General features: G+C 36.2%; 1 protein-coding gene across 4 annotated transcripts in view; it reads right to left on the reverse strand.

Annotated features, from left to right (window-relative positions):
• CTNNA2 (catenin alpha 2) overlaps positions 1-25,502 on the reverse strand; it is a 1,068,899-nt gene that overhangs the window by 38,714 nt on the left and 1,004,683 nt on the right. For all 4 annotated transcript variants that reach the window (XM_058550823.1, XM_058550821.1, XM_058550822.1 and 1 more), the window contains 2 exons: positions 17,924-18,105; positions 3,398-3,503 (listed from right to left, as the gene is read on the reverse strand). In XM_058550823.1, coding sequence (XP_058406806.1) covers positions 3,398-3,503; positions 17,924-18,105 — 288 coding nt within the window. The remainder of the gene's footprint in view (positions 1-3,397; positions 3,504-17,923; positions 18,106-25,502) is intronic.

The raw sequence follows: 25,502 nt of genomic DNA on the forward strand, positions 1-25,502 counted from the left end.
GTTAAGTGTGCGTGCTCCTCTTTGGTGGCCCGGGGTTCGCAGGTTCAGATCCCGGGCACGCACCAATGCACAGTTTGTCAAGCCATGCTGTGGCAGCGTCCCATATAAAGTAGAGGAAGATGGGCACGGATGTTAGCCCAGGGCCAATCTTCCTCAGCAAAAAAAGAGGAGGATTGGCATCGGATGTTAGCTCAGGGCTGATCTTCCTCACACACACACAAACAAAATTCAGCTCGAGATTCTCCAGGCCATTCCATTGTTCTGGCTCAATATGGCACTTGTAAAGGACATATAATCACCAGATCCTTGATGGAACATTGTAAGAAATATGTTTCTTATTCACTCTACAGCCAAAGCTGAAGTATTTTATTTAGAAAAAGAATATGAGAAAAAGACTCCAGCTAAGTTTCCTTCAAGCTCAAGAAAGAATTCTTTCATTAATACTGTGAAGCCAGTGGTTTTGACATAACCATTTAGTTAATAAATGACAAAGGGGACTCTTTTAAACACAACACTTACCATTGTGGTATGTTTTTTCACTAACTGCATTTATCAAGAAAGAATTCCACAGAGACTGTTTTTAGCTTTCTACAAGTACTTAATACTATAATATTTATCCTTCTCCAGAGACCCATATACTGAAAGGAATTAACTTTAAAATGATATCTCCCCTGAGGGCTGACAAGGCTTTCAATATGAACACCTTGCAGCAATTAAACTGGAAGTTCTATCTCAATGGAACATTAATTAAAAATGCAACAGTCTGTAAAAAGTTTATATTGTGTGCATATCTCAAATCTTCATAGAAATATTTTCAGGCAAAATAAAGGCAAGCAACCCACTTCTTGGTAATGCTCATTCTATTCTATTATTTAAACTAAAGCATTTAAAATACACATAAAGACATGATAGACCAAGAAAAATAACTCTTATACCCTGGAAGTAGGTGCAGAATTTGAGAAAGAAATGTCCCATTCAGACAAAACATTAGCAAAAATTGCAAGTTGCTTTGTAGCTAATGACAGTAAGAATGCCACAAAGAGAGTGTTATGTTTAATCTTCATTTGTTTATTTTAAAAGTCATCATTAGGGCCGGCCCCGTGGCTTAGCGGTTAAGCGCGTGCGCTCCGCTGCTGGTGGCCCGGGTTTGGATCCCTGGCGTGCACCGACGCACCACTTCTCTGGCCATGCTGAGGCCGTGTCCCACATACAGCAACTAGAAGGATATGCAGCTATGACATACAACTATCTACTGGGGCTTTGGGGGGAAAATAAATAAAATTAAAAAAAAAAGTCATCATTAAATAGCATTTAAATACTTTGTCACTTAATCTCAAACTACATCTAGAATCCTCAATCTAGAATTTGCGTGTGTGCACATGTGGTGTGTTTTCCAGATATCAAAACTGTTTTGGGCTATGCTTCATGTTGCATAATTGTTGGAAATAAGGGCCCAAAAATGCAAAATCAAAAACAATAATCACAATAAAAATTACTGAACTCAAGGAGCCTAAACATATTGAGAAATAGTCTCAGCCATTGAAATTCAGAGTATAATGGAAAAGCCATCCAAACTCCATCCACTTTCACTCCAGGGAAGAAGTTCTTCCTAACAAAATTCTTTTCAGAACCACCCACCAATCTCTGGCTACTCCACTCATCCCAACTCCCCTCAAAATTTGCAGAAAAGAATGTGGCATTCTTTCCTGGTTGGTACATTACTGTTTGTTTGCATGCGTACGTGCATATATTCAAGTAAATTCATTGTCTCTCCTCTCTTTTACGTGAACTTTCTAGGATACATATGGAACTCTGTAGAAAGAAGCTCAATTTATGCTGCAAGGCTGGCAGTTGATATTGCCCTGAAATTAGCAATTTAGTAATGATTTTCTCCCTAACTCCAACAAATTTTGAGGGATTCTCAAATTATGGTAATATTTAATGAATTATCTTTACTATTAAGTGTTTCTCAAAAATTCAAAGGCAAGCAAAAAACATCCCCTTGGATTAGTCATCATATATGCAAAAAAATTAAAATGAGACAATCTGCTGGCTCATTTTAAATGTAATCATAATAGTTCAATCATGTGTTTTTCTTTTCAGTCTTTAGAAGATAAGTAAATTTGGCATTGACTTGAAGGGTTCTAGAACCTGGGATGTTAAAGACAGCAAGTATTTAGAGGAACAGCCTAATATTAAGGAATGAGGGAGGAAAACTATAATAAGCAACTCAAATATCATAGAAGACCAGGGTCACCTATGGAGGCGGAAGCAATCCTGTATCTTCCAATGTCTTTAGAGAGCATCACTGTATTGCAGTCTAGTAAGCAAATTCATGCTCATAATATTTCCTCCATGTAAACAATAGTTTATATAATATTTTCTATTTCAGAATCTTATTTTATATTTAAGACATTTTCCTTTTAAAATGATTCAAACTGTAAAACACTGTTGCTTAAAGGGATAAGCATCAGTTATCTGAAAAAGTCTATTGCCTAAAGTACCCTTACAAGAAATGGAACATTATTGCAACAAGACATATTTAGAACAGGATTTTAGAGTTCTAGTTCAAGCCAAATAAAATGAAAAGTGTGGAGGGCCGGCCCCATGGCTTAGCGGTTGAGTGCTCGCACTCCGATGCTGGTGGCCTGGGTTCGGATCCCGGGCGCGCAACGACGCACCGCTTCTCCGGCCATGCTGAGGCCGCGTCCCACATACAGCAACTAGAAGGATGTGCAACTATGACATACAACTATCTACTGGGGCTTTGGGGGAAAAATAAATAAATAAATAAATAAAATTATAAAAAAAAAAAAATGAAAAGTGTAGAAATAAACTCAAGCATTCAAGGTGAGATTGAGAATTATTTTAACGTGTATCTTAGTTCAGTCTGAAAGCACAAAAGATACTCCGACAATTTCATTTATCTCTGATGCCTTTGAGTCTGGATGAAAATAAAGTGGAAATCTGGAGGTTCTTGATTATGTGGACTAATCCCATTTATGCTAGAGCATAAATTGTTATGAATCACGAAGAGCATCATTACAGTGAGATGAATATTAAATAACCAGAAGTAAAGTTCTTTCTTTTTCTTTCCCCTTATGCAGTACAATTGACTTTCTGAAACAGGATGTCTGGGATAATCCATGACTCTTTGGGGGTCCTCTTCTTTCTCAAGGCATCTTGGTCATAGGCCATAGGAGTCCCTCCTGAAGTGAACCTACCTTTGCCATCAGCTCAGTCTCAGCAGAGTTAGAGGGCAGTTCGTAAAATGTTATTGATTCTCTACAATTCATTCTTCAGAGGCATTTTATAGTGTGCATAAAACCCAAGACAGAACCCAAGTGCTAATTAATGATCCCACTCAGCATCTGCTTGCTCTTCCCTCTTATATTACCTGATCAGCCACAGCACGAGCTAATTTGTCCATTCGAGAACCTGCTTCGGCAATTTTCTTGGCAGCATTAATGACATCAGATGTATTTTTCAATGGGCCTTTGCCTCTGAAACAACATATACAACAGAATTAGAAATCCACTTGATGACAAGAAATAGGCAAACTACCATACTGTTTGTCCAGGACTCTGCTTTTGTATTTGATTTGGCTCTGGCCATGCTGGAGCAATTTTGAATGTTTTCTTGATTCACTTCAATTTCCATGTTAATAGTCCACTTTAGTTGCATTTATTTTTCCCCATTTTGATGTGCATGTTCACATTTTATTCTCTATGTTAACTTCTATACTTTTAAACAGTAGGCCATTAAAAAAGATGATCACCAGAAGGACAATGTGCATTTAATATTTAAATGCTTACCATAAGCCTATGCTGTTATACACACAACCTCATTTGTATTCAAAACAACCCTAGCAAGTATGTATCATCATTCCCATTTTAGAGAAGAGAAAAACAGACTAAAAATGATTAATTCGTCTAAGCTTATACAGGTCTTAAGTGATAAATTCTAAATTTAAATCAGAGTCTAGCCAAAATAAATGTACATGCATTGTCTTTCATACCATGTCCAGCACGATTATTATATTAATTACATTTTTAAGAGCACTTTGGCACTTTGAGAAGCAATTGTCTCTTGTACATAACTGGGAACTGTTTGGCCAGAAATTCAGAAATCTGCTGGGCTTATACTCTCATTGGCCTGTATGCTTCTGGTACTAACTTATGAAGGAATACACAAAACACTGTGTGACAATAGATGTCTTTATGCTTCCAAACCAGTGCCCCAATATTTTTACATAAGGTTTTCAATTAGGTGAACTGTTTAATATTACATATCTTTTAAATATTTATTATATAGGAAAAGGAAACTATGCTACATCATACATCTTTAAACAAAATGTAACATATAACTTTTCTTTCTCTCTTCTCCAGAGGTAAATAAAATAATAGATTAAATACATTTATCCTTATTTTATCTTTTTAGCGTAGTTACTTATCTTGGTCTCCTTATGTGCATCTAAAAATCAATGCATTTTTCAAGGCTACAAAATTACATTCCTATAGTTAGAAATGTGGTGAGATGTGGAGAAAAACTACTCAGAAGTGATTTATTTGGAATGCATAGTGTTATATTGAGTGGGCAATGATTGCCATTGTTACATAATAACATTTTATAAAATGGAAGACTCAAAATGGCTTCACAAAATTAATGTAAATGAAGGGCTTGTTGTTCAGTTTCCCCCCAAATTTTCCTTCCGGCATTTTTTATATTACCAGCTAAAAGTAAAATATATTGTGTTCATGTCAAGGCTTAAACACACACATAAGGAAATTCACAACTTAAGATATTTCATTTTGCTGTGGTAACATTAACTCTTCCACAAAGGACATTGATTTTTTTCAGTTGCTATTTAGATTTTTAAATATGGAGAGCGATTTCACATGTGAATTTTACATAATACGGATGAGTTAAAGATTCTGTGACAATCTAGCTCCCATTCTCTAACATTATTATTCTTTTATTATTCTAAATAAGCTTTTCCTTGTTTTTGTTTATATTTATTAAGGAAAGTTTAGACACGGAATCTGCCTATGTTTAATAATGTGCTCATTATTATGCATTTCTCTGTAACTTCCAAACCTTAAAAAAATCTTTTTTGCAGTTTTACTCTGACAGAATATTTGTTGTTACTTTTTGCCTTCATCTTAACCCATTCACAAAGAGCTGCTCTCTGCTTGATTTTTCATTACTAACAATCTTGTGTGTTTACTTCCAGAATTTCACAGGATTGGGGAAAATACTTACTCATGAAGGTTACATAATAACTTTCAACAACTAATTGATTCTGGCAAAATGTGCTAAGTTAGTAAAGAACATTTATAGAGACTTCAATTTGCTTGAGACTCAGGCTCCCATCTTGTAGCCAGAGTGACTAGAAGCATGTCTTTTGTGATTACACTAGAAACTACAGTTCATAGACTCACTAGTATATTGTTGTTAAAAAAGTTTGAGACTTCAGAGTTCACGTTGTAGACTCAATTCAAATTCTTGGAGTTGTAAGCTGGTGATAAGAATGTGTTTCATGAAACTATAGAGCAAAATAGAAGTTTTGAGATCATCAAATATTTCCTTATTGTTGAGGAAACTGAAACCCAAAAAGGGAAGCTAAACGATGTGCTCAAGATGATACTGCAGAGAGAGTGATGCACAGAGATAATTAGGACTGGAATCTCTATGTCCTGATGTTACCCAGCCCACTGACTCCAAAAGACATTAACCACAAGTCTGCTCAGAACAAGCCTAACACACACTCTTTAGCTTGTAGGAAACCACAAAGAGAAGAAGGAGGAGATGGCTGAGACATATAGTCAAAATGAGTTAAAACCAGCTGAAGGCAACATGACGGCCTGACTTGACCTGACATAGACCCCACAGCTCATTATAAGCTCATTAGAATATATTACCATATTATGGAACATACGCCATGACAGTTTACACCTGCCATGGCAACAGCAGGATATAACCACATAAGGAAAAAAAAAGAGGTGGCACCCTTGTTCCCCCAAAAAGCCTGCCCAGTTCCCGGAATACTTAGGAATATTCCTCCCCTTCTTTACCTTGACCCCTTATAACAGCTGCTTAATCGCCCAAGAGCTGAGAATTTGATTTGTGAACTTAGTTCCTACTTCTCCATTCTTTGGCCATTAAATAAAGCTTGTGCTGTTGACGGTTCAGCTTCAGTTTCGTTTCAAATCCGCAATGCCAGACAGAAAAGAACCCTCCAAGGAAGGGACGAATTGTGGGTATGAGGATCACATGTGGGCCCCTCCTGGGAGCTCCTCCGAATGTGGGTCGGAGTCCCACCAGAGTGAGGTGAAATTGGTAACACTGAATCACAATTTAGTCCTCCTTTTGCTATATATGTTTCATTCTTATGAGCACAGCTAAAGTAGTGATCACAGAGAAAAACAAACAGCTTTAACTACAGCTAATAGTTAATAGCAAGAAATAACAAACACAATAATTATCTGACTCAAGATTTTAGAAAGAAGTAGGAAGAAACTAATAAAATTATAAGAAGAGATTAATGAGTTAGAAAATAATGAAACTGGAAATTAATAAATCTAAAACTAGCTCCAAAAAAGAAGGCAAAACTGATGTAAAAAATACACTTATATTGCTATCAAGAAAAAATAAGAGAAAACAAATATTCAAAAGTTAAAAAGGTAAGAGTGAAATAACCTTAGAAAATAGAAGATTAAAAGTATCATAAAACTACTTTCCTCAAATACATGTAAATAAGTATGAGAACCTGGATGAAATAACTTTCTAGGAAAATATAATTTAGCAACGCTGACCAGAGAGGAGATTTTGAAAAAGTCTAAAGTGTCTGATTTCCACGGAAGAAATAAAGGTTGTTATAGAGAAAGAGAGAAGCTGTCAAAATTCAGTAAATCCAGATGGTTTTTCAGAAGAATTCACTAAACCTTTGAAAAGAAGATAATCTCAATGCTTTTTAAACTCTTCCAGAATATAGGAAAGGAAGAAAGACTTCAAAAACAATTTCATTAAGTAACATAATATTGATATTGTCAGAAGCAACTAATACAAACTATTTATTTAAGGATGCTTATTTAGGTAGTAAAACTATTTTTTAAAAAAGGAAGAAAAAGAAGGAGAAAAAGCAAAGAGTAATAAAGGAGGTGGCACTTGAGTGCTGGAGTGGGTCTGTACATACTCACAAGAGCCAACTGTTAAATTTTCAGGAATTTGGTGCATCAACTGACATGTTGGTAACTTGAAATCTGCCATGATGGGAGTACTTATTCTGTGGAAAACAGCAAATGCTACAAAAGGGAGGGCTTTTCTTCCCCCGTAGAAACTCAGCAGATAACTGCCAAAAGTTAAGGTAGTAGTTACTCCCAGTTCAGAGGAGAGGTATTGTGATCTGGAAGAGGTATCGGGGGGGCTTCTGGAGCTCAGTGATGGCTATACAGGTTACTTTACAATAATATTTAAGTTGTACGTTTACTTTTTATGTACTTTTCTATAGGTATATTATATTTCATAATTTAAATAATATTTATTCACTTATTTTTCTATCAATCTGATGGATATGAAAAAATTTAATTTTCACTTCCATAATGACAGAGGAGGCCAAGTTTCTTTTTATCATTTATTGACCATTATTATTAATCATTCATATTTCCTTTTCTCTGACTTATTTATTCAAATCTTTTGCACATTTTTCTATTGAGTTGTTTTTACCTAAATTGCTTGTCTAAGCTCTTTAGATCTTTTGGATTCTGATCTTTTCTTAGTTATTCAGGTTGCAAATTACTTCTTCCAGTCTTAGACAGGATTATTACTTTTATTACAGTTTTTATAATATAAATTTTAATTTTATTGTGGTCAGACATATCAATCATTTCTATTAGAGTTTGTGCTTTTCACATGTTCTTTAAGAAGTTCTTCCTTGCTGGAGGTGTTAGCTAATGCTATGGTGGTAATCATTTTGCAATATACATGTGTATCAAATCAATACATTGTACACATTAAACTTACACAATGTTATATGTCAATTATAGCTCAATAAAGCTGGGTGAAAAAAAGAAAGGAAAATAAAAGTTCATCCTTGCCCCAAGATCATAAAAATATTCTCCCATTTTATTCTAAAATTTTAAAGATTACATATTTAGATATTAAATCCACCTGCAGTTTATTTTTTGTGTATAAGGTGGGATAAGAATCACACTCTTACTTTATTTTTCCATACCAGTAACCAATTGTCCATGGACTATTTATTGAAAAGTTAATCCTTTCCTCTATCGTCTTTCTTATCTTTGAATTTTGTATCCTTTTTTTTTAAATTCTGCATGAGCAAATGTATTACTTTAAAATGTAAATATAAACCCACACATATATTGTCAATTAATATACGACAAAGCAGCCAAGAATACCCAACGGGGAAAAGACAGTCTCTTCAATAAATTATGTTGGGAAAACTGGACAGCCATCTGCAAAAGAATAAAACTTGACTGCTATCTTACACCATACACAAAAATCAACTCAAAATATATCAAAGACTTGGAAGATAAGACCTGAAACCATAAAACTCTTAGAAGAAAACATAGGTGGCAAGCTCCTTGACACTGGTCTTGGCTATGATTTTTTGGATTTGACATCAAAAGCAAAGGCAATAAAAGCAAAAATCAACAAGTGGGACTACATCAAACAAAAATAAACAGCAAAAGAAACCATCAACATAGTGAAAAGGCAACCTACCGAATGAGAGAAAATATTTTCAAATTATAAATCTAAGAGGTTAATATCCAAAATATATAAAGAAGTCATACAACTCAATAGCAAAAAAGAAAATAATCCAATTTAAAGATGGGCAAAGGACTTGAGTAGATATTTTTCCAAAGAAGATGATATACAGATGGCCAACATGAAAAGGTGCTCAACATCACTAATCACTGGGGAAATGCAAATCAAAATCATAATGAGGTATCACCTCATACCTGTTAGAATGGCTGTTATAAAAAAGCCAAGAAATAAGTGTTGGCAAGGATGTAGAAGAAAAGGAAAACTTGTGCATTGTTGGTGGGAATGTAAACTGGTGCAGCTACTATGGAAAACAGCATGAAAGTTCCTCAAAAAATTAAAAATAGAAGTACCACGTGATCTAGCTATTCCACTCTGCGTATTTATCCGAAGGAAATGAAAACACTTATTTGAAAGGATACATGCACCCCCATGTCATTGCAGCATTATTCACAATAGCCAAGATGTGGAATGTGTGTGTATGTATGTATACGTATAGATATATACACATACATACACCATGGGATATTATTCAGCCATCAAAAAGAATGAAACCTTGTCATTTGTAACAACATGAGTGGACCTCAAGGGCATTATGCTAAGTGAAATAAGTCAGACAGAGAAAGACAAATACCAAATGATCTTACTTATATGTGGAATCTAAAACAAAACAAACAAAAACCCTGAGCTAGGAACAGATTGGTGGTTACCAGAGGCAAGGGAGGGAGTGGGTGAAATGGGAGAAGGGGGTTAAAAAGTATAAACTCCCAGCTATAAAATAAGTGTTATGGGGATGTAATAATACTGTACTGTATATTTGCAAGTTGCTAAGAGAGTAGATTTTAAAAGTTTTCATCACAAGAAAAAAAAATTTGTAACTATATTTGGTGATGGATGTTAATTAAACATTGTGGTAATCATTTCACAATATATAAATATTGAATAAAAAAATAAAATGTAATTATAAAAACAGAAAGCATTATAACTACCCAGAAAAATAACACAATAAAAATTGTCAACTGACAAATAGAAGAGTCTAGATATTCATAAGTATTTGAAGTACTAAAGTGTAAATTACAGCCATGTGCACCCTCATTGCCTAATGAGAACGAATTAAGAAAATTCTTTGAATCATCTGGAAAATCCTGAATATCTAGTATATGGTGCTCAGCATTATGCAAGATGCTTCTAAGAAAGTTTCAAGGCCCAGATTTCTTTGAGTACAGAATTAGTGGCATGACCCATTTTCCCCACATCATGCGGAGAAGAGAAAGGGGACAGAAAAGATAGTTATACCATTTTAGGGAGTGGAGGATCAAAGTTACTCATTTCCTTCTGCTGATGTGCCAGGTTGTGTGGCTGCCCTTACTAGTAGTTGGGTAATAACTGTGGGGGTAATAACCAGTATCTTTAAAAGAGAAGACCCTGGACTCAGCTTATGTAGGATTTTCTTTTTATGTTATCATTGCATAGATTGCAAGTGAATTCTGAAACTCCGTCAGACATCGGCATCTATAGCATTGCTATCCAAGAGAATTTTTGTAATGATGGACATATTCTATAATTCTGCTTTGTCTAATATAGTAGTCTCCAGCCGCATGTAGCTATAGAACAATTAAATTGTGGCTAGTGTGACTGAGGAACTGAGTTCAATTTTATTCAATATTTTTCTTCTACTTTTAACTTTGAAGTAATTATAGATTCCTAGGAATTTTCAAAGATATATATAAGGATGCCCTATGCACCCTTAATCCAGCCTTCTCCAACGTTAACATCTTGCATAACTATAGTACAGTAACAAAAGCAGGAAATTGACATTGGTAAAATCCATAGAGATTATTCAGATTTCAGCAGTTATGCATGCACTTGTGTGTATGTGTTTGTAAGTTATAGGTAATTTTATCACATGTGTAACTTCATGTAACTACCACAACTGAGGCACAGACTATACTATCAACACAAGGTTCTCTCATACTAACTCTATATCACCCGCCCCATCCCTAATGGTAATCATCCCTAGATGATCCATAGATCCATAGATTACCATCCATAGATGGTAATCACTAATCTGTTCTCCATCTCTATGATTTTTTTTATTTCAGGAATGTTATCTAAATGGAATTATACAGTATGTACCAACTGAGACAGGTATTTTTCACTCAGCAGTATTTCCTTGAGGTCCATCCAAGTTGCTGCACCTATTTATTGCTGAGTAGTATTCTATGGTATAGATGTACCAGAGTTAGTTTAAACATTTACCCAAATGAAAGGCATTGGGTGGTTTCCACTTTTAAGCTATTACAAATAAACCCGGTATAAATATTTGTGTACTGGTTTTTTGGTGAATTTCAGTTTTCATTCCTCTAGGATAAATGCCCAAAAGTGAAATTACTGGGTCCTATGATAAATCCATTTTTAGTTTTAAAAGAAATTGTCCAACAATTTTCCAATTTTATTTCATCTTAAATAAAATTTAAAAACCTAGAGCTAACATCATACTCAATGGTGAAAGAAAGCTTTTCCTCTAAGATCAGTAACAAGGGTGCCACCTTTGCCACTTCTATTGAACATAGCACTGGAAGTCCTAGCCAGAGCAATTAAGCAAGAAAAAGCAAAGGCATCAAGATTTGAAAGGACGAAGTAAAATGATCTTTGTTCACAGACAACATGATTTTTTATGTAGAAAACCCTAAAGATTCTACCAAAAAAAATTAGAATAAATGAATTCAGCAAAGTTGCAGGATAACCAATATACAAAAAGATCAACGTACAAAAATCAGTTGCATTTCTATACACTAACAAGAACTATCTGAAAGATAAATAAGAAAGCAATCCCATTTGCAATAGCATCAAAAAGAATAAAATACTTAGGAATAGGGCCGGCCTCGTGGCTTAGTGGTTAAGTGCACGCGCTCTGCTGCTGGTGGCCCAGGTTCGGATCCCGGGCGCTCACCGACGCACCGCTTCTCCGGCCATGCTGAGGCCGCGTCCCACATACAGCAACTAGAACTATGACATACAACTATCTACTGGGGCTTTGGGGGGAAAAAATAAATAAATAAAAATCGTTAAAAAAAAAAAAATACTTAGGAATAAAGTTAACCAAGGAGGCAAACGATTCGTACACCGAAAACTATAAAATGTTGCTGAAAGAAATTAAAGACACAAATAAATGGAAAGACATCTCATGTACCTGGATTAGAAGACCTATTATTATTAAGATGTCAGTACTTAATATTAAGATGTTAATACTACCCAATGCAATCAATGTAATCCCTATCAAAATCCCAGTGGTGTTTTTTCCAGATAGAAAAATTCATCCTAAAATTCAGATGGATACTCAAGGTAGCCCAAACAGCCAAAACAATCTTGGGAAAAAAAACAAAGTTGGAGCCTCACTCTCCTGGATTTCAAAACTTACTACAAAGCTACAGTAATCAAAACAGTGTAGTACTAGCATAAACACAGACATATAGACCAATGAAACAGAATAGAGAACCCCGAAGTAAACTTCCACGTGTGTGGTAAAATGATTTTCTACAAGGGTGTCAAGACCACTCAACAGGAAATGGACAGTATTTTCAACAAATGGTGCTGGGAAAAGTTGATATCCACACGCAAAAGAAGGAAGTGAGACTTTTATAACCTATACAAAAATTAACTTGAAATGGATCAAAGACCTTAACATAAGAGCTAAACTATAAAAATCTTACAAGAAAACATACGGGAAAAACTTCATGACATTGGATTTGGCAATGATTTCTTGCATATAACACCAAAAACACAGGCAACAAAAGAAAAATAAATTTTACTATATCAAAATTTTAAAAATTTCTGTACATCAAAGGAGACAGTCAACAGAGTAAAAAGGCAACCCACAGAATCAAAGAAAATATTTGCAAATCATATATCTGACAAGGGGTTAATATCCAGAATATATTAAAAAACTCCTACAACTCAACACTAAATGTCTATCAACCTGATTAAAAAATGGGCAAAGGACATGAATATACATTTCTCCAAAGAAGATATACAATGGTTAATCGGCACATGAAAAGATGTTCAACATCACTAATCACTAGAGAAATACAAATCAAAACCACAACGAGATACCACCTCATACTCATTAAGATGGCTACTATGAAAACAAACAAACAAACAAAAACCAGAAAATAAGAAAGTGTTGGTGAGGATGTGAAGAAATTGGAACCTTTGTCCACTTTTGATGGGAATGTAAAATGGCATAGCACTTATGTAAAACAGTACAGTGGTTCCTCAAAAAATTAAACTTATAATTACCATATGATCTAGCAATTTTACGTCTGGGTATATACCCCAAAGAATTAAAGTAGGGTCTCAAAGGGATATTTGTACACCCATGTTCATAGAAGCATTATTCATAATAGCCAAAGGGGGAATCAGTCCAAGTGTCCAACAATGGATGAATGGATAAACAAAATATGTTATGATATATACATACAATGACATATTTAGCCTTAAAAAGGAATGAAAGTCTGACACAAGCTACAACACGGATGAACCTTGAGAAAATCATGCTAAGTGAAATAAGCCAGTCACAAAAAGACAAATACTGTATATTCCCACTTATTTGAGATACTTAGAGTAGTTAAATTTATAGAGACAGAAAGGAGAATGGTGATTGCCAGGGGCTGAGGAGAGAGGGGAATGAGGAGTTAGCACTGAATGGTACAGAGTTTCTGTTGGAGGAGATAAAAGATTTCTAAGAGATGGATGGTGGTGATGGTTGCACAACAGAGTTAATGTACTTAATGCCACAGAACTGTACACTTAAAAATGGTTAAAATGGTAAATTTTATTGTATATATTTTTACCACAATAAGAAACAATTAACTTAAATAGCCACATGTGGCTAGGGGCTACTGTATTGGACAGCAGATGTCTAAATGAGCCACAGTCATCTGAGTAATGTGAAGTGGGCATGGAAACAAGAAACAAATGGCCAACAGAAAAAAACATATATCAGGCCCAGAAAAGAGAAGACCAGAAGTTTGAGTCTTCCTATCAGTAGAAGGTAATGTTGCCAAAGAGATTGGCTCCATTGGCTGTAGCTCCCAGTCTCAAAATGATGGCTTATACCCTTTGTGTCCCCTACTCTAGACCAGATTCTCTATTTGGGGCATTTTTAAAAGGTCTTTTGAGGACTCTTGTGACCTTAAACACAGAAACTACCACAGTGTTACATCTGGAACACATTTTTAGTTTTCTTGGAAAGAACATCAAGCTGTAGAATTGGCTCTATTGTGTAGATTCACGTAAGCGTCTCTCTTCTGGTCATAGGTGATTCTTATATAAGGCTCAATATTTGAAAGCTTTCCCAGGAAGTGGTCACTCCAAAAAAAAGATAGTCTTGGAAAACTATTACTACATCAACACTATCTATAATTTACCAACTAATTTATATTTATTTCATGAAAAGGTAATAGGTATTAATGCGAAAAATCAAGGCGTGAATACATTCTGAGTTAATGTACTCAGTACCCACAATTCTTTTTTTCTTTTTTCTTTTTTTTTGTGAGGAAGATCAGCCCTGAGCTAACATCTGTGCTAATCCTCCTCTTTTTTTGCTGAGGAAGACCAGATCTGAGCTAACATCTATTGCCAATCCTCCTCCTTTTGTTTTCCCCCAAAGCCCCAGTAGATAGTTGTACGTCATAGTTGCACATCTTTCTAGTTGCTGTATGTGGAACGCGGCCTCAGCACGGCGGGAGAAGCGGTGCGTCGGTGCGCGCCCGGGATCTGAACCCGGGCCACCAGTAGCGGAGGGCGCGCACTTAACCGCTAAGCCACGGGGCTGGCCCCCCACAATTCTTAAGTTCTGAGTTAATCCAATTTATTTGCTATAGCTTTTTCACTACCTCTAACTTGTCAATATATAATGTGACTCTCCAATAATAAGATATAGTATGTAAGGAGTGTATTTGCAAATGTATTGAATCATAGAAGCCTCTTTTCAGAACCAGGGTTCCATAAAACATTCTTGGGAAATAACTTTCACCAATCAGCTGCAGCAGTATGAAGAGAACACAGTAGAAAAGTTGAATGAATATGGAGATTAATAAGGAGTCGGGTGAGACTGCAGGACCATGAGTTGAACTATTCAAGGAAATAACGTTTATATCATGGCCTTGAATTTGAAGTACAAATATGGACAAAATTGAGAAAGAAGTCTAAGGGTCAATAAAGGTAGGCCTTAGATAGCAAACTAAAGATTTGAATTTTATTCTGTGAAAAGAGGAGCTAATGAAAGTTTTGGTGCAAAGGGGGCTGGATGGTTGCCCTTTAATGATCAGATGTGGCATGGAATGAACAGACAAGAGTCAAGAATTGGAACTGAAAGACCAGTCAAGCGATACCTGAGCTGAGATAACCAGTGTCTGAACTAAGGCAGGAATGAAGTTTGGGAGGAGTGGGGTGATTATATGATTTTTGAATCAAGTGCTCAGGGTTTTACAGTCCATTGTACCCTGAAAGTTTTTTTTTTCCTTAGCCTGAACTCTGTTCCTTTCAAGATCAGAACTTACAGTTGATCTCAAAAGACAGCTTTGTCCCTTGCTATACAATTAAACTTGGGTTTCTTCCTGAGCTGCCCCCATCTGCACACTTTTTGTTATTGGGACACAAGACTGGCACATACTATTTCTTTCTGAAAATGACATGAGAAGTATGGATTCACACTATGCAGGACAGTGCTTCCACCATTGCCCGTGAGATGGAATAACCTAACAGGAAAAAGACATGAGGCATAATCAGTTTTATCCTCCATGAAGAAGTTATTACACAAATAATGAGGCAGAACCTCTCCAATTTTAATAATAATGGAGTGGATATCATTGAGATTACTGAATCAAATTAATGAATTAGCTACTGATAAGAATAAAACAACAAGATAATAAATGCAAGGTTATTTTTTGCACCCAAATGCCCTTTAAACATATGACTTGAGAAGAGTAATCAAGTTTCAATTCCTAATCAGCTATATCCTTTCCTTTAAATAAGAGAAAATAGCACATAAGTGTCATTAGAGGTATAGGGCTGAAATATTCCTTTTTGAAGTGGAACATGCAAGGGAGATAATAATAATGCGTATGGTCAAGGGCAGCGAACTTAGGTGAGAGGCTACAAAGCAAAGCTCAAGTCAGTTACCTCTTTGCAAAGGAAGAGCCTTCACAGATGGAAGCAACAAAACCTCAGCTTCCTGTGTTCCATTTCCAATTCACACCCTCTTCTGTTTCTCTGGTCATTAATTACTATACTCCTCCCTTTGTGCTCACAAAGGGGCACAAAACTACTCATCAGGCAGTGGGAAAAATGACAACCAGTAGCATTCTAGACATTTCATTATTCAAATCAGCAGAAAATGATTATATGAAATCCCCAGGAAATTGAAGTGGCCTTTTTTTCACTTTTAAAACTGTACTTTGACTAATAGAAAGTCTGTCTTACTTAATATCATCTAACAAGACCTCCTCAAACATATCTCTCTTCCTTGACCACAGTTATATATAATCTGGAGCATTATAAAATGTTCTCCTGATCTAAACTAGCAACATGACTAGATTCATTATTCACTTTAAACTAATGAGATTATTCGTTCAAGGGATGTTATTAATGGATTGCATAATATCCATCAGATAAAGTACTAATATAATGTTGAAAGCAAGCAAATTAAGTCATCATAGGCCTTGAAAAGCAATGACTGAGCCTGCCATGATAGTCTGATCTGCAGGAAATTCGGATTTAAACAATACCTCAGACTGTTTTTTCCTATTATTATTTTTTTTGCGTGTGAAATAAATCTGTGAAGCCGACAAAGACTAACGAAAAGTACAAATTTGAACTTCTAATGAATACAATGACATTTGAAAGTCTCAAAGGTCACCCTCATAACACTAAAGTCATTCCATTGAAGTAAAAAACAATTTAAAAATATTTGGAGAAAGTGCCAAGCAATGTCATCAGTCCATATTGGCCAAAGGCAAAGGGTAAGAGATGAGGCAGAGATGTTCCACATTTTATTATAACCTATAATCAATTGTAGCCTTTTCTTATTAGAAGCATTCAACAATCATTAAAAAAAAATTGTCACCCATATGGTGATATTTTGACATGCCACATATCTTACATAGTTTTAACAACAAATACCATGATGAAGCATTAAAATATCTTTGCTCATGTGTGTCTATGTGTGTCTGTGTTTCCCAGAAAGAAAACTCGACAGTGAAATGATAGCTTACATTTGTATGGCAGCATAATTTACAACTGCATTACCTCTTTGGATTTTAAAACTCTCCTGTGAAGTTGGTAAGAAAAGTATTTTTTCTCCATTTTGCAAATAAATAAAGACAGTAAGAGACTAGTCCAAAATCACCTGATATATGGATTCAAAATCCCGAGATCTTTTCACTGAGCTTTGCTCTCCCTTGGTTTGCCCTTTGGGTGGTAGGAAGGGCAGAAATGTCACCTCCCTTTAAAGAGGAGACTAAAAATGCAATGACAGAAACAGCAATGACCCCCGGTGAAAAAAGCCTCCTGACAAAATTCTGACTGGTCTCTTGATTTATTAAAAGCACTGCTCAGAGCAAAAGGAAATAAAACTTATACAATTTTTAAGTTCCCTCTCAAACTTATGGAATCAGATTGTTGAACTTGATTCTTTAAGCTGATATTAATGCTAGGTCATGAGCTAGCATTAAAGCATATTACATATATATGTGCACACATACATTATGTATAGATACATATTTTTTCCAAAGGGATATTAAATCATTCACCTTATCTTCAGAATAATATTTAAACACATTGCAAAATAGCACAGATGAAAAACGAGCCACCCAACTCCCAGGAATTTGATTTTATGACTGACTTAGGACAGATAATTAAAACAATAATAATTACAAAAATGAATCTGTTCTCCTTGACCAAAAAAATCTATCTGCTAAGAATAGGTCATTTTGACTTACACATGAAATTTTATAATACCACTACCTTGCTTTGATATAGTATTTTAATTTTTCAGCAGGCTTTCACATGCTAATATACACTGTTATGCTTCTGGGTTTAATGAGAAAATCTTCATCTTCCTATCTCTGGGCCTCACCTTGTGAAGTCTGTCATTTCCATCATGATCATACACATCTGCTTGGCCAGCACAATTATATCATTGCCACTGTCGTCCCATTTGGCCACTTCAGCATCCAGCTTGCTTTTCTCTTGGTGGAATATCTCCACCTGCTCAGCTATTTTTGCCTTCTCCTCCTGTGGTAGTTGCGCCATGATGGCCTGTGTGGGTTACAGAAAATGTATGACTAATGGTGACAAAGGAAGTACATACAGTAGGTCAACTCTGCCTCCAGTTAATGGCAAAGCTAGACCCTGACAAGGTTTATAGGCTCCCACCATTCTGGAAAGTACGTGTTCTCCAAACCCCAGGAAGGGAAAAGCACAGACTGGTAAGGTCTCCAGATCCCTGTCCCCACTCCCACATACAAAGAATATAGAGATCCAAAGGTACATGCACATTGACAGTAACAGAACTTCTCTGTCACTTTGATGACATATGTTTGTTCAAAAGAATCTATTCTTGACAATTTTTATATTTGGTCTCAGGAAACTTTTACCAGATGAAAGAATGCACCTCTTTCAACATTGAAATCTGCTCAGAGAAGGAAAAAAAGAAAAAAGGCCTTCTGTCACTGGGAAGGAGAGGAATTTTAAACAATATCTGAGTATCCAAGTGGGGTGGGGTGGATTGGGGAGACTTTCTATGAGTGTTAATGATGGAGTCCATGGGTAGATGCCAAACCCAGGGCATTTTAGGGATGGCATACCTATTCCCAGCTCTCCCCCACCTCCTTTATGGAAATCCTGGGATGACCATGGCTCTCTGTAGAGCCTACGAGTATGTAGATGGAGAAGTTGTTATGGGATAAAATATAGGACTGGAAACAAGGGTTGATTTTCAATAAGTGATAGGTAAGGGAATATAGAAAGGAAGAACTACTGTCTTTTCTCATTATTCATGGATTATTTATTTGCATATTTGCCTATTCCCTAAAATTTATTTGCAACCCCAAAACTAATACTTGTGGTACTTTCACAGTCATTCAGAGACATGCACAAAGCTGCAAAAAGTTTGAGTTACACAACATGCATGTTCCCAGATGAGGCTGAACAAGGGATTCTCTGCCCTCTTGTTTCAACACTCATACTGTAAACAAGTGTCCTTTTTGTGGTCTACTTAGTGCCACATTTTCCATATCTTTTTACTTTTTGTTGGTGATTTTGCTGTTTAACATAGCCCCCAAGCATAGTGATGAAGTGCTGTCTAATGTCCTCAAGCACAAGAAGGTTGTGATGTGCTTTATGGAGAGAATACATGTAATAGATAAGCTTCATTCAGGCATGAGGTATGGTGCTCTTGGCTGTGAGTTCAATGTTAATGAATCAAAACTATAAAATAAGATATCTAAACAAAAACACTCATTAAACAAGATTATGTATTGCTTGGTTGGAAAAAATGTCGAGACTAGCAGCTCTTAGGAACCTAACCCTGTATTTCCCCTAGGAACAATGATTCAGTAGTTACTAATTAAGTGTTCATGATGACTTTATAGAACGTAAATACCGTGAATAAAGAGAATCAACTGTACTTTTTAAAAGCCATTTATGCAGCAGGTCCTGAGGGAAATGTTTGACATCACCTCATTGCATCCTCACAGAACCATGTGCAACCTGCTTCACAGAGGAGCATGCAGAAAGTATGTCAATACTAGTATCCCTCTGGTTCTGGGATACATGTATTCTCCAGAAGAGAGACCAAAGGAGCATGATTTGGAGGACATAGAGCTTTCACAAAGGATAAGTAAAATAACACAGAAAAACTACTCCCTAAACTGTAAAGTTCCTCCCATTGTGAGTAAATTGTTTGAAGGAGAGGTAGCTAATGTCTAATAGAAATACCAGTGGACATAAGCTCAGAAAAACTGGGCTCAACTAGGCTGTGTCACAGACTTGGGTCAAGACCTTATGGCTACTGGATCATAACCTTAAGGATTTCAGATATAAGAATAGTAAACAATTACCTCAAAATGTTATGGTGGACAGCAAACGAAATAATAAATGAGTTAAATGTTTTGTCCAAAAAAAATTAAACATGTATGGGATTATTGTTAGCATTACATTATCATCATTTCCATATTAGTTTTCCTTTGCAGGTACTCCTCTAGCTTATTACTTAGTTGCCATCAAAGAGAAGGTATGGGCCCAGAGTCTATGTGAATATCTATAAATAGGAGATTGACATGATTCCTTGAGTACAGACACGTATACTGGGTACTGTGCTAAGAGGCACAAAAAAACTTAATCTACTTAATCATTCTATAACATTAATACTATTATTACCTCTATTTTATATAATTAATGATGATACCAAGACTCAGAGAAATTAATTAAATTCCCAGTATTATACAACTAATAAACTGTAGGAATAGCATTAAAATCCAGGTCAGCTAACATGGTACTTATCCATTGTACTTAACCAAAAAACTGGATCACCACACATGACCATGCAGGTTAGACACTGCACAATGGTCCTGGCCCAGGGGGGCAAGGGTCACTGAAATCACCAGTGCTGTCTACCAGGCTGACCATCCTAGAGATGAGCCTTCATCTGCCCAGAGTGAGGGTATCTTGGTCTGATTTGCATAAAGGTGTCCTTGGACTAGCAGCTGCCCAGATGCTACTTCTTACTAACAGACAGCCATGTCTACTAACTTCCATGCATGCATGTGTGTGACTTTATATAAATAGTATACGAGTATGGTGTGTGTATATGATGTGTATGTGTGAGTGTGTCTGTGTGTACACACAAATTACAATCCATATTTAAAAAGCCACACTGGTACAAATACTACAGTTAAAGTATTTAAAATACTATATTTTGAAAAAATATTTTAAAGTACTTTTAAAAACTATATTTATAAAGGTGGTTAATATACAAAAGAGTTTGTTGTAAACTCACTTATGCAATAGTGCACTAATAACAAGGCAGCTATTCCAACGCATTTAAGATAGGTTTGGATTTGCAGAAGTTAAGTATGCACTTTTTTCCTGAAGCATCCTTGTCTGATGATCTAACTCTGTCCTTGATTAATTTATCCTCCTTATACAAAATTGATAGTTATGTTTTACTTAGACTTCACAAGTTTTAAGCAGCATGATTTAAAGCATTCAGTAGGTGTTTCTCTGTAAAAGAATCCATAAAACTACCCGGCAGACCTCCAGACTCTAAAGTCAATCCCCAGATGGAAAGCAGTGCCTCTCATTGCTCCAAAAGGATTAAAGGGTATACACTTCTCTGTCAACTATATCACTTGAGTTTCAATGGTACAATTTAGCATTTGAATATTGTCTGCCTTGCTCTACTTTCTAATGCCTACTAATGCCCTACCTCTGACTTCTCTCTGAGCTTCGTTAGGGTAGAGGCCTCAGCGTCCTGCACAGAGTAGAAGCTCAATCAATATATTTTGATGGACTGCTTAAACATTCTTCCACTCATGTCGTCAACATAATTCGAGAGAAGTTGCCAGAACTGACAAACATTTTCTAAGGGCACAATTCTGAAGAAAAACTGGTCCCTTCAAAGCAGATTTGCAAAGGAAAATGTTCTTTTGACTCTAGGGGTGCTTGATCCGCATGATGCACTTAATGCTGTGTGACTTGGGTGTAAGCGTCATTACTTTTGCTTCTGCTTAGGTAGCTATCGATGAGCTGGAGTCTTTTCCTAAATATTCTTAAAATGCTCTTGCCTTTAAAAAATTCATAATTGACCTTTTCTGAAACTGGAATTGAATAAAAGGTTATCTATAAACAGTAGATCACAAACTGAAATTTGCAAGTTAATCAAATTAAAATTCAAGACATGAGTTTTAATTAGGTCTTATCAATGTAACTCAGCAGTTTGAAATGTTAACACATTAAAGCCGTTCTGGCTAGAAAAAAAAAATTAGAGGCTGGCTACATTAAAATCAAGTTGAACACAAAATACAACACATGCAATTGTTTATTCCCTCCAACTAGGGGAATGTGAGAAAAATTATTTTCATGGTCAAGAAGAGAGGGAACAAATCAGCTTTTCTGTTTGTGTTATATAATCACCTGGGGCCATCTGAGTTTCTGCTGCTTCTATTCACAGGAACCAAGCACAGTTCTCTAGATTGTTAATCTGATTGATCTGGGGCCCCATACTGGTGGCATCAGAGCCTTGAATCCACAAAGTTTCCTACCCCCGCACCCCAGGCTCCCAGCCTTTCCTCTGAACAGCCAAACATTTTTTGTGATTAATGTTATAAACTCTACTTGTTAAATGAAAGTGCAAATCACTGATAGAAGCCAGCAACCACTCACGCCAGAATCCTTTCGTCAACCTAAATCTCAAGGAGCTTTTGATATAATTCTTTTTCCAATCTCAAAGAGAAAAATGACTTTTGAAGTCTATGGGCCTCCAAATGGACAAGTGTTAGTTTCTTAAATGCAGAGCAAGAGTCTAACATTAAGCCTTCAAGTACATGAATGTTTATAAATAACGATTCAAAGAACTAAAACTCAATGTGCCCATTTCTACTCACTTGGTTTTAAAGCAGAATAATAAATATAAGTAGTTAAGGAGTGGGTCCTTTGACTTCTACTAGTCTCAGGCTGTGAAGTGAATTGGAAAATTGTCCCATTAACTCAAGTAAAAACTTTCAGAATTGCCTAAATTATCCAGCTCTTTCACATTAAATTATTTGGCCAGCCTTCTAATAAATGACTACCTCACACTACAAGCATCATCATCATCATCTTCATCAACTTAACATTATGTGACAAGTTTTGTGATACATTTTATTATGCAGTTCTCCTAATGACATTATGAGGTAGGATACTCATAGATATGAGTACATATCTCATAGATATGTCTACAAGGAGATGAGGGAAGGAGAGGTTAAGAAAATTGCCCCCAAATCACACAGCTTGGCCAAGCCCATATTTAAAATAAAGTCTGTGTGACTCCAAATAATGTATTCTATCACCAAGGTTAAGTGCCCAAGAGATGTCACTGACCAATTTTATCTATACCAACCTGTGAAGAAAGAGTTTATAAGATTTCGCGTCTAGGATCAAAGGGTCTGATTGCTTCTATATTTTATCAGATCAGGGTATGATCATTCTCATTCTCTCTCATAAAATGTTGTAGAGAAGCAGCAGACAAGCACACATAAAAGAAATAAATACTCTAATTTCAGAATTTGAGAGCAATGTTGGAACGGGTACTAAAAGCTTTCTCCCACCTTTACCTCCTTGCAGATTAATTTACCATTTTCAGAGAGGAAGAATTTGCCTGAATGAGAACACAAAACAAGGGCCATTAACGGGGGGACTGGCTGCTAGAAAGAGCAACAGCCTCTGTCAAAGACAACTTCTGCCTCCTTCACAATTTTGACCAAGTTAGCACACTTCTCTGGTCAAACGTTCGACCATCTGTCATCTGAGCAATTCAACGCACCCTCTTATTTCCAACTTACAGTCATAATTCTATGTCTCTGATTTGTCCTCATATAATTACAGGCTAAAATAGGCTGACTCAATAACTAATCCTGTCTGCTGCAAGTTAATCACCCAGACCACATCATGGATCTCAAAGACAAGTCAGCAAGTGCTGGATTATAAGGGGTACTTTGTTCTTACTATCCTGGACCATGTTCACAATTCATGCTGAAAAGTCTTTCAAAAAAGACTATTGTCTTTTCACCTATTGGGTGAAGAAATAATAGATGATGTAGACAGGTGCTATCTGACTTTTGTTTCCACCCATCATAATTGACTTGATGTCTAATGTAAGTAAGATGTGTGAAATGGAAGTACAACGAGATCATATTCTTCCTTGTGAAAAATGGGACTAATCATGTCATTTTGACAAGATGGTGATGATAAGGCAAGACAAGGGTTGTACAATATGCCTTTGTTTTTGAGAAAACAAATCAATGGATACTGGGCTGTATCAATACTGAGTTGCAGTCAGTCAATCAAATTGACTTTGAATTGATTAATGTTTGGATGAATTACTCAAACTTGCCCTTTGTCATTGACATAACAATGCTGGTTTTACTTAATTTTGAAGATGAATTGACTTGGTTGATGAATTAGTTTAGTGTTACAACAACACCGGCTCAAAAGACTCTCAGCTTAATGAAGTTCCCAATTTTCAACATTTTGGGGGAGATTAAATAGAGTCTACAAGGGATTTTCAAAGTAGGGAGCTTCATACTCTTTTGTGCACTTTTCTACTGTCACCGGCCTGTGATCAGAAGAGATTTCTTTTCTAAAAGATGACAATTTTCAGAGTCATCCTTTATTGAGAACTTAATGTATGTCAGGTATTGTGCTCATTATTTTATAAATATTAAATAATTAAAACCACAAAAGAATCCTATCAAGTAAGTCTATTATTCACATTTTACAGATGATAGGACTGAAGCTCAGAGAAATTAAGCAGCATGTAATGGAGCATGGTCCTCATTCTACCCTTTGCAATTCAAAACCAAGTCTGTCTGAAATCAAAGCCAGTGCATCTTTAGTTTTCTTGCCTTTACCCTCATATTTCCCCTACCGATGCCCATCTAGATCTTCTGGATCATTTAATTGTTGGATGAGACTATCAGGATATAAGGCACAAAAGAGAAATTGGGTTTTAAGTACCAACACTTCCTCAACTCAACAAAAGGCTTAGTCTTCTTTGAGTCCTCTTTATTTTAACCTCTGGTTGACTATTTCCTACTCTTCTTTCACAATTCCCAAACCAGTGTGAACTTTCTGGGGTTTCCTAATCCCTGTTCCAAATTACTACCTCTTTCTCAACCTCACGCTTCCTATTCATTATCTTTCCTTAGTAAAACTTAACGTCAAGAATTAGAATATCTAATTCTCAGTTTTTCTATAATTTGACTGTTTTTACTCTATGGAAGCTGAGCCTTTAAAGGGAGGAGAATCTCACCCTCTTTTGCAACCCCCAGGAATTTCATCTCCCCCCATCTGCCTTGATTACCTGCATCTGCTCTCAAGGAGATACACCTAACTGGATTGGTCAGATTCCAGGATCCTCTTTGGAACATTTGTGCTGGTATACAGTGTCATGGAGAGTTCAGGAATGTTCAAATGTCAGCCCAAGTGGTGATCTTTCTGTTGCTTTCTGCTTTACGCCTTAAGCTGGCATATTTCTAGTATGTCTCTGTAATTTCTTTTTCTATCACATGGAAGACAGATCTAGGGCTACTGCCCTGGCCATAGGTAGATATCAAGGGGAAAAAAGTTCTCTCTCTACTCTGATGGCCTTGAACCAATTTTAAAAGACGTAGTCTTGTTTATCAGAGACCGTAGGCCAGAGTATGGAGCAACAGCCCAGCCAGTAACAAAGCAGGACTCTAATTCTCCATTTGCCCTTGCCTCTTGTGTTGTTAAGAAGCTTGGAGACTTCAAGGAGAATCATGGTGTCTGTGCCAATGCCAGATCCAAGCATTCCTATGTCCCCTGGCTGTTGAACCATCTAATCACGATCCCCAACCCCAACAAAATCCACTATACACATTAAGTGTTTGCTTTGATATGGCTGCTATGTTTCGAGTGATGGAGAGAGAATGGAG

Source organism: Diceros bicornis, chromosome 12, assembly GCF_020826845.1.
Source record: "Diceros bicornis minor isolate mBicDic1 chromosome 12, mDicBic1.mat.cur, whole genome shotgun sequence".
Lineage (NCBI taxonomy): Eukaryota > Metazoa > Chordata > Mammalia > Perissodactyla > Rhinocerotidae > Diceros > Diceros bicornis.